The sequence below is a fragment of the Clytia hemisphaerica genome, unplaced genomic scaffold (genome assembly GCF_902728285.1).
Source record: "Clytia hemisphaerica strain Z4C2 unplaced genomic scaffold, Clytia hemisphaerica genome assembly, whole genome shotgun sequence".
Classification (NCBI taxonomy): Eukaryota; Metazoa; Cnidaria; class Hydrozoa; order Leptothecata; family Clytiidae; genus Clytia; species Clytia hemisphaerica.
In genome coordinates, this window is record NW_027104175.1 from 1,484,331 (window position 1) to 1,494,167 (window position 9,837).

The 9,837-nt window shown below is 36.6% G+C and overlaps 2 protein-coding genes across 2 annotated transcripts in view; both read right to left on the bottom strand.

Moving 5' to 3' along the window:
* LOC136814452 (uncharacterized) overlaps window positions 1-9,837 on the bottom strand; it is a 792,139-nt gene that overhangs the window by 363,857 nt on the left and 418,445 nt on the right. The window lies entirely within an intron of this gene.
* On the bottom strand, window positions 154-642 carry LOC136814484 (gem-associated protein 6-like). The gene has a single exon (XM_067071038.1). It carries the CDS (start codon window positions 640-642, stop codon window positions 154-156), a length of 489 nt encoding a protein of 162 aa, XP_066927139.1.

Here is a 9,837-nt window from a genome sequence, read left to right on the forward strand (position 1 = left end):
ATCGTTCACCAAAACACTCTTTTTTTACACAATATCTTATAAGTAGTTCCTGTACCAGCCTTAGCGCTATAAAGACAAAAGAGGGCTAGAAGGATGCTAACATTCTCATTTTCTCTCCAATGCAAAGGAGATCATTATTCCTCTTCCTTGTGATCAGCCTTCTAACTCAGGACAAGCTTTTATAATTTTCATCACTTTATCTAAAACTATTGTATTGGTGCTTCGGCAACAATCCACAGTGTATGGTGGTTCAATAGTAGCCATTCCATTAACAACCGATAGAGATTCAGTGTCTGTCAATTCTACTGGTAGCTGATTCTTCTTCAGCCAATCAAATAAGATTTCTTTTCTTTTAGTTGTTTCCTGAGAGCCACCACAGCCAGAACTTCTGAATAACTTATCATCAAGCCTCTTTTTAAAGTCCTTCAGATTTTGCGAGTTTTCACATTCATTTTCTTGTAATTTGAAAGATTTGATAGCATGCTTCATGATAACTTGGGTGCAAAACTCTTCATTTTCATTGCAAATAATCAAAATAACACACCCACTAACAGGATCTACTGTGTAACATTCACCTTCAAATATAGTTCCATTAACTAGTTCAATTTGTATATATTTATCAATAAACTTGTTTGGTTCCATTCCAAAGATCTGGGCACAATATAGTATTAAGGTCTTGTCTTATTGCATCAAATGTTACAGCCTGGTAGTAGCTCGTTGGGGTCAAAAATCCTCTTTTTGACTATCTTTTCACTTCAAAGATAGATTTTTTGCCACAATGTGTTGATTTGGGGACTGACACTTTTTAAATATGTTATGTTGTGTATTGTATTCTTCTGAGTAATATCACATATAACTAAAATGAAATCGAATTTCTATCAACAAATAAATTAACATGAGCTGATAAAGAAGGAACTCCTGTGAACTTTTCAATTATAATTGAGACTTTTTACTAAGATTACTTATCAAAACAAATTACACAAAAAAAACAGCAAACATGGAAAGGGCTTTTTGTAAGAATTTAATGCGCTTTTTTTATCCTCTGTGAATTTTCAAAAGGATAGACACATTCAGTAACAAGCTTAAAGTAGTGAAATTGGGAGGAAAATTTGACGTTACAACTGAAGACTTTACTTAATTCAGCAAACATATAGGAGGATAATGTAAAACAAAAAAATCTGAAATTTTTCTCTTTAAATACGAAAATTAGGTAACAAAAGGTTATCATAAGGCATGAAAAATTTTTGGGTCAAGGAAATGAAAAGAGAATTAGGGGGAGCTTGCAACCTCATTTTTCGAAGACATTTAAAAAATCAAAATGAAAAACATTGTTAGTCAATATGATCAAACAAACATTTCCAAAAATGTATCACAAAAAGGAATGAGAAATGCAGAAATTACGAATAGGTCCGGATATAAGAATGCGGAAATCGAAAAACGCGCGTATAGAAAAAATACCGCATCTGGTTCTGCGGGCAGGTAAATAGAAAACTAAAAGGAAAATTGGGAAATGTCAAATTAGAGGTCGCCCGAGAGATTGAATGGAATTATGCGGTCAATAAAAAATGCGGAAAAAGGGAAGGTCTCTTTTAGAAAACAAGTCACAAAAAAAAAACAACTTGAGACAAGAACTTGCTAATGGACCTACCTGATGATGCAGTTTCTATAATGATTCAGAAAATATATTTCAGATTTTTTTCGATATTTCAAGTTTTTGTTGAATGTTTGGGTTTGTAATAATATCAGCAATCTGGTTAATTGTTTGGAGAAATGCCTGTTGATTTCCGCATTTTTTCCGGCTTTTTTGTCATTTTAGAACATTTTTCCGAAAATCCTGATGTCTGCCAATAAAAAAGAATGGTTCTTAAAAATCGAACTCGGCCATGTTTTGAGCATTGCGAATACGCATCTTTCTGCAAAAAATCAGAAAAAACTAAAAATGAAAATTCGGGAAAATGTCAAAAACAATTTTTCCGAGATATTTCTGGAATTTGCGGCCGGAAAAAAATGTTTTTCGAAAATCGGGCTCCGTCACATTTTAGGTATTGTCATATTGCATCAGTGTGCAAAATTTCATAAAAAAATATAAAGTACAGCTTGAGAAATTCAAGAAATACTGTCTTTCCGGCGGAAATAGGTTGCTCCGGCAACTTTTAAAATAGTTCCGGCTTCAACATCAACTTTATTGAAAATTGAAACATGCTTGATGGTGGGCATTGCTATTAATAATGTTTTTGAATGAAAAAACAACCAATTATAAGGAAAAAGTCCAATGAAAATCTAGAAAAACGGCATTTCCGGCATATTTCAGGCATTTTCCGCCGGAAAAATTTTTTCTCAAGAATCGGACTAGGCCATGTTTTGGGCATTGTTAATACGCATCTTTGAGCAAAAAATCTGAAAAAACTAATGATGAAATCTTGAGAAAATGCCGAAAAACCAGTTTTTCCGGCATATTTCCGGCATTTTTGTCCGGAATTGAATTTTTTTCGAAAATCGGGCTCTGTCACAATTTAGGTATTGACATTTTGCATCAGTGTGCAAAATTTCATGAAAAAATATAAAGTACAGCTCAAGAAATTCAAGAAATACTGTCTTTCGGCGAAAATCAGCTGTTCCGGCGATTTTTAGAAGGTTCCGGCTTCAAAAATCAATTTTATTGAAAATTGAAACATGCTTGATGGTGTGGTAGGGTGTAAACTGGAACCATGAAAAAATACTATTTTTGGATTTTCAAATTTGTCACAATTTTTTATCACAATTTATCATATTGTAAGACTTCTTGCGCAATTTTTAGGTCCATACGTCAAAAATCCACTGTTTGCCCCAGGGGTATCTGATTCGCGGTAGTAGCAAAAATAACGGCAAAAATGGCATTTTTTGTCCATTTTAAGACTATAAAAGGCCAGGAAATGGTCAAAATGGTTTCTAAATGGTGTCTTGTACTAATATTCAGCACAAAAAGACAAAATAACCCCAGCGAGATCGCTCAATGTTTCAATTTCAGGCTAAAAAGGCCGATTTTCTCGGATTCTGGGTAGCAAAATGCATGAAAGCAGCATTTTTGAGGACCCACAACTTTTAAAACTTTTTAAGGCAACACACTTGAAATTTTCAGCAATGAAACACTTCAGAGAAAGCTCCAGGAAAAATCAAACTTGAGTTTTCAAATATTTCCTATAAATCCATAATGGCGCCCTAGAAATTGAGTTTTCATGCTAAATGCCAATATTTCAAGCTAAAACTTGGTTTTCTTGGGCTAAAATCTAAAAAATGATTTCAAATGTTACAATGCTATCAGTGAAAGTTAATTCAATATGATGAATGGAAAGGCGAAAAGAGGTCTATTAACAGATGTTTTGGCGAATGCTACAGTCTTTTAAATAACTAATTACTCCACATACATTAATTTCCCTCAGCCAATAAAAACATGATAAATTATCTTGTCTCTAGGTAACTGCTGTGGACTAATTAGTTATTCAACAGACCGTTGCGTTTGCCAAAACATCTATTATGGGATGGTGTGGTAAAAGTTTGATTGATAAACTTGGTTGAAGTATCAAAAATAACTTGTTGTCAAAGCCACACGGTGGCTAAATTCGATTATCTAAGTAATCGGACAACTACTTATCGATTAACAATCGAATGTCGAGTACCAAAATTTAAAAAAAAATTGTGAGTATTCGATCACTTTCTTAACAACCCTTAACAAGACTCGATAACGATTCGAGTACTTTTTGATTGTCATTGATTACTTATTGATAATTTTGACAGCTTCAATAACCAATTGATTACTTTGATAAGGGATCTTCTCAAAAATATAATCGATTTTCGATTATTAAGTTCGATTAATGATTCGACTATTTAATCGAATAGCTGCCGTCGTTTAGTCGAATAGCTTCGACTATTTAATCTCCTATATTCGATTATTTAATCTCCTTTATTCGATTATTTAATCCTTGTATTCGATTAATTAATCCTTGTTCGCTTATATCTTTAGGGATCCTCTCAAAAATACCGAATTTCGGTAAAATGGTTTTCGGTTAAATTCGGCTGTTTGTTTTGGACAATTTTCCTACCCATCGCAAGTGAAAGAGGATAAAAAATGCTAAAAAATGATATATAAAAAAGTACAGGTTGTAATCCAATTTTTATCGATATTTTTGCCTTGAAGTTATATCTTTTTTCAAATGCTGTAACGTCAATTTTAACTTCACGTTTCAATGGAAGCGCAATTTCGAAAAAGAAACCCCTTTATTTTACAAATCACCGACACATATCTACTCATTCCCTTTAGCATTTTTTACCTCCGAAATAAATAAAACTTACTGGTTATCCTTGGGAGTTTTTGATATCCAAAAATGAATCACCATTAATAAAAACAAAGTTTAGATAAATAAAGGCTCCCATCGAAACTGAATTTCGAAGGGAGGAAAGTCTGTAGTGAAAACTGAAGCAAACAAAGCATTCCATTTCCATACATACATACCTCTTACAACCATATCTCAATGTAATAAATTTTATAACTTTCTGTTTTCAAAGTCTTTTCAAAATATGAATAAGATCACAATATTTTAGGTTTAATTTTTAGAAAATGTTTTCTTCTCAAAACCAAACTCACAAATGAATTCAATGTTTTGATTGCAACATTTTCGAATCTTTCGAATGCGTGACGCAATTTGATTGGCAAAAAATAGAACTTGCGCGAAAAACAATGCAACGACTTCATTTTTTAAATGACAAAAAGTGAACATCAATTCTGCGCGATGATTCGATCTCTTATCTAGCCATTAAAAAAAACCTGGATGTAAAATTCGAATCCATTTTTGCAAACAGCATAATAGAGCATGACGTAACTTGTAAGAAAAAAATGTTGCATTGACCAATCAAAACCCCATGATTGACGTTTGCGAACAGAACAATAGAGCAAAAGATTGTTTTCTTCCTGCTTTTATATATGACGTAATGACGTATTTCTTGATCTTGTGAGCGCTCTCCCTTTTATCCTTTTATCTTTTTTTTTGTTTTGCCCTTTTTGATTTGAACATGAACACAACGATGGAGTGCTATTTTCGAATCAAAAAACAATAACAAAGAGATAAGAAGCAACTGTTTTGAGAGGTTGATAACAGAGAGGAAAGTGTGTGAAAATTAAAAAGATAGAAAAAGATGGAAGTACTTTATCGTGGAGAGATCGTGGAATTGTTATCCAAACATTAAGAAACTTAAAGATGATGCGATAATGTGATTCACAAAAGGATTATTCTATCATTTCATAATTTATAATGCCCCTTGGTAGATCAAAAATCCTTAAAGGTAAGAAGAATTATGCAGTCATTGGTTGATTTGACTACGGCTTTTTGAAAATTATTTTTTCTTCTGTCTTTCAAATCCACAGTAGACAAAGGTTTGTTTGCGCTGTTTTCGATCTACGTAAGAAAAAATAACCGATATTCGACTATGTTTTGGAAACAATTCGATTATATTTTGGAATCAAAAGGATTAATTAATCGAATAATAAGATTAAATAGTCGAACCGAGGGGACTAAATAATCGAACTGAGGGGACTAAATAATCGAACTGAGGTGACTAAATAATCGAATTTCGATTGTTAAATAATCGAAGTACTTCGATTATTTAAGCGAATTTTTCGCTTAAATTCGATTATTTAAGCGAATTTATTTTTGAGAAGATCCCTAACCAATTACTATGATATATCTTTTAGAAAAACCAAAAAACTGACCTAACATCAAACACAAGCCACTGACCACCTTCGATTATTATCGATCATTATTGATTACTTCGATCACAATCGAATAATGTTTGATTAGTACCGTCTGGTCGAAGAGATTTAAACACTAAGTGAAAATACAGTCCAGAAATCAACCATCCCAAGATTTTACCAAGCGCCCCAAGTTAGACCAGTTGACAGTATGCTACGGCCATTCAACCACCATTTCACCAAACCTCCATAGTCATTTAATTAACATACTGCAAATCATAGATAGCAAATAATGCGAGTACTATAATGTACTCTCACCAGGTAGGCACAGCAAAAGGAACAAATTTTTGCAAAGAAAAACATGTAAATACAATTTTTGTTACCCCCTGTCGGACGACGTGCATTTTAAATTTTTTCTAGCCTTGAAAATAATTTTTCTTTTCTAGTGGTTGTTGGAAATTCCGATAAAAATCCATGTACTTTTGCAAAATGCATCGGAAATTCCACACTTTTTTGCCTTCTTTAATTCAATTGCCTTGGAAATTCATACATTCTCTTCTCTCGCCTTGGTAATTTCGAATTTTTGTGAAAACTTTTGCCCTCAGGAATCCTGTGTCGTCCGCCCCCCTGTTACAGACAAATTCTGGAATGGCCCAATCGCGCAAGGCAAGAATTTAAACACAGATATAAAAAAAGTCTGTTCTTCCGGTGAAGATCTGTTTTCGACACTTGGTAACTTTTACATGTCAATCAATGGCGCACACTGGAAAATAGTCTCTAGAGAAAACCAACACGAAAAAATGGCGTCAAGATGTGAGCAGCGTGACTGTGATTAAATTGTTAATTACTGTAGTAGAGTCAGTTCACCAGTGCACGAACGAACGTCTTTGAGCTTGAAAAAAAAATCAAATACAAACTTCTACAGAACTTCCTTTGTGCAGCAGAATCCTCAAATTATCCCTTGCAATCTCTCCAAAAATTAAAATAAACGGAGCACTAGAGCAACACCAAACTGATTTTGAACGAGGCCAAGTAAAAAAATCACAAAATTCTTGATTTTTGTAAACATGGCTGATTGCGAGAGGAAATGTTTTTTATAAGAAAATTTGCGCAAAAAGAGTTCTGAAAATGACTTTCCTCTTTTAAAAGCCTGTTATCTTCCATCACACAAAATTTCATTGAAACATGTTAGCTCATTAATTCAAAATCAATAGAAACATATCACCAGTAGTTGATGTAAAAAAGGTTCCAGTCCGCGAACGATCCGAACACCATATTCAAAATGAAAACATTGCAACGTCAAAACATTCGAAAGCGCTGGCGATCTAAATTAAAAAAGAAGACACTACATTGCCGCGCTTTTCGATGAGCAAAACTTGAAAAAGAAAACAAAAAAATGGACGACAAGAAAATATTTACAAAGATAAACAGGTTAGTAAATTGCTAAAGTTCTTATAAAAAAGACGCTTTTTTGGTGAAAAAGCGCGTGGGCTTGAGTCCTGGCAGGCAGGGTCCTGCCAACGCACCGGACTTTTTTTTAACACCGGACAATTTCTACACCGGACTTTAGGAAGTCAGGTGTCCGGTGTCGGAGAAGGATATTTTTTCCCACCGGACAATTAAAAAAACCGGACATGACCAGTCCGGTGCATCTGGTGTTTCTTAATTTTTTGTTTCATAAATGTCCGGCGTTCAAAATTCCCTGTATGCAATAGCAAAAGGATACTTTTTGCCACCGGACAAATACGCCGGACAGTCCGGTGCGTCGGCAGGGTCCTGGGTTTGAAAAGTTCAAATATCCCTGTATCATCTCGGACGAGAGTTAAAGTATTACCTGCGAACAGAGCTCTAATTTTTTCTTTCAAAAGATTGTTCACGCACTGTGGTTCCTCGTTCGCGGACTGGGTCCGAATAGCGCTCGCACTGGGCCAGACGTCCGAGCTCGATGACGGAACGATCATCGGAACGGCTCGATGACGGATTGATATGTGATAGTTGGATTATTTAACGATCCGGATAGGAGATCGATAGACAGTGTAGACCTAAAGCTCTAAAACAGCATCTAATAACATGAAAACCAGAATATGATTCTTCAATGGGAATCAAACTATAAAGTGCACTTACAAACATCAATTTGTCAGATCTAACAAAATTAATAACCGCACTGTCATCATTGACAATAAAACAAACGATTTTCTGTCAAGAGCCTTGTAAACATTCCAACAACTTCCATCGAAATGATCTGTCACAGCTCAGTCTACCATTTTTAGCGCGGTCCGAGGATTGAGCCGAGAACGCTCCGCGAACTTCTGCGCGGGTGAAACTTCAATCTGTCAATCATTTTCTCAAGCGAAGAATACGCGAAGCGATTCTAGCTTTACGATAGTGCCGCGGGACATCAATGGATAGTATTCAATCATCATTATCTCTTTATTTTCATTCCTAGAACTTTTGCAAAAAAAAGGAAAAGTAGAAAAGTTGTATTTTTTGCTCTATTCACATACTGAATTTGAAAGATCTTCTATGTGGCGTTTTTTTGCAAACTTCAAAAAACTGATTTTTGTCCCGCCTTTGCGGGACTTTGGCTTAAGTGCTTGAGTGCAGCATAGGGTATAAAGTCCAAACATGCGTTTCCCGTAATTTTTGTATGAAGAGTTAGGTCTATACTGATAGAGGATCGACACTCAAGATTTTTTTAAGCTTATGATTAGTTATCGATTATTTATCGATCTATGATCGATCTTTTATCGATCTTATCGACCCTATCGACTCATACTCGATTTACGATCGATAACAAATCGATTAACGATCGATGACGAATCGATTAACCCAGACGTAATTAATCGAACAGTTCGATTACCGAACTAATCGAACTTTGTCGAACTTAATCGAACGACAAAAGTTCGATTAAATTCTTTAATAGAACTTTTCAAAAGTTGCTAAAATTGTGAGTATTCGATTAAGTTCGACAAAACATATTAAAAAAGTTCGATAAAGTTCAACAACAAGAAAGGTTCGACAAATTCGACAAAAAACTCCGTTCGATATTAAAGCTCGACAACAAAAAATTACCTCCTTTGGGTACTACCTTGACGGTCCCTGGGGGTCTCGGCCGAGGTCCGGGGGTCCAATTGGTGCCTACTGGTCAGGGGGTGTGAGGGTACACGTCGCAACCGTTGGGGGTCCTTCAAAGTTCCTCAAAGTGTTGTCAAAAGCTGTCAAAAATTACGAAAAATGACCTCCTTTGGGTACCAGCCCCGGTGGGACCAATCAAGGCCTCTACAGCCCCCCCCCACAGCCCTTTGGACCGCTTTGGATACCCTCTGCCTTGCTTTCCCTCAAAGCCAGCACCCTCCATCAGTCATCTGAAGCCTATAAAAGGCTTGGAAAGGCGGAAAGGCTTGAAAAGTGGTCAAAATTGGAAAAATGACCTACTTTGGGTACCACTGCGGACGGCCCCTGGGGGTCCCGGCCGGTGTGCCGGGGGGGGTCAGATTGGTGCTCACTGGTCAGGGAGATATGAGAGTACACGCCTGCACCGTTGGGGGTCCTTCAAAGTTCCTCAAAGTGCCGTCAAAAGCCGGCGAAAATTGCCAAAAACAACCTCCTCAATTGAGAATGTTACACCCCTTTCTCACCAGCAAAATTCCCCCGTGGAACCGATTGAGGCCTCTGCATCCCTCCACAGCCCCCCGTATCCCTTCGGACCCCTTCGGATACCCTCAGCCTTGCTCTCCCTTAATGCCAGCACCCTCCATCAGTGCTCCGAAGCCTTTAAAAGGCTCGGAAAGGCTTGAAAATTGGCAAAAATTGGTCAAAATTTGAAAAAAATGACTTCCTTCGGGTACCACCGTGGAACGCCTTTGGGGTCTCGGCAGGGATTTCTGGGAGTTCGATTGGTGCCAACTGGTTAGGGGAGATGTAAAGGTACTCCACTGAACCGGTTGGGGTGCTTCAAAATTCCTCAAAGTGTCGTCAAAAGCCGGCAAACATTGGAAAATTGGCGAAAATTGGGAAAAAAAAATGACCTCATCATTTGGGTACCACCGTGGACGGCCCCTGGGGGTCCCGGCCGGGGTTCCGGGAGGTTTGATCGGTGCCCACTGGTCAGGGGG

Excerpts from the sequence above, each read along its gene's own strand:
- LOC136814484 (XM_067071038.1), bottom strand. The coding sequence starts at position 642 with ATGGAACCAAACAAGTTTATTGATAAATATATACAAATTGAACTAGTT.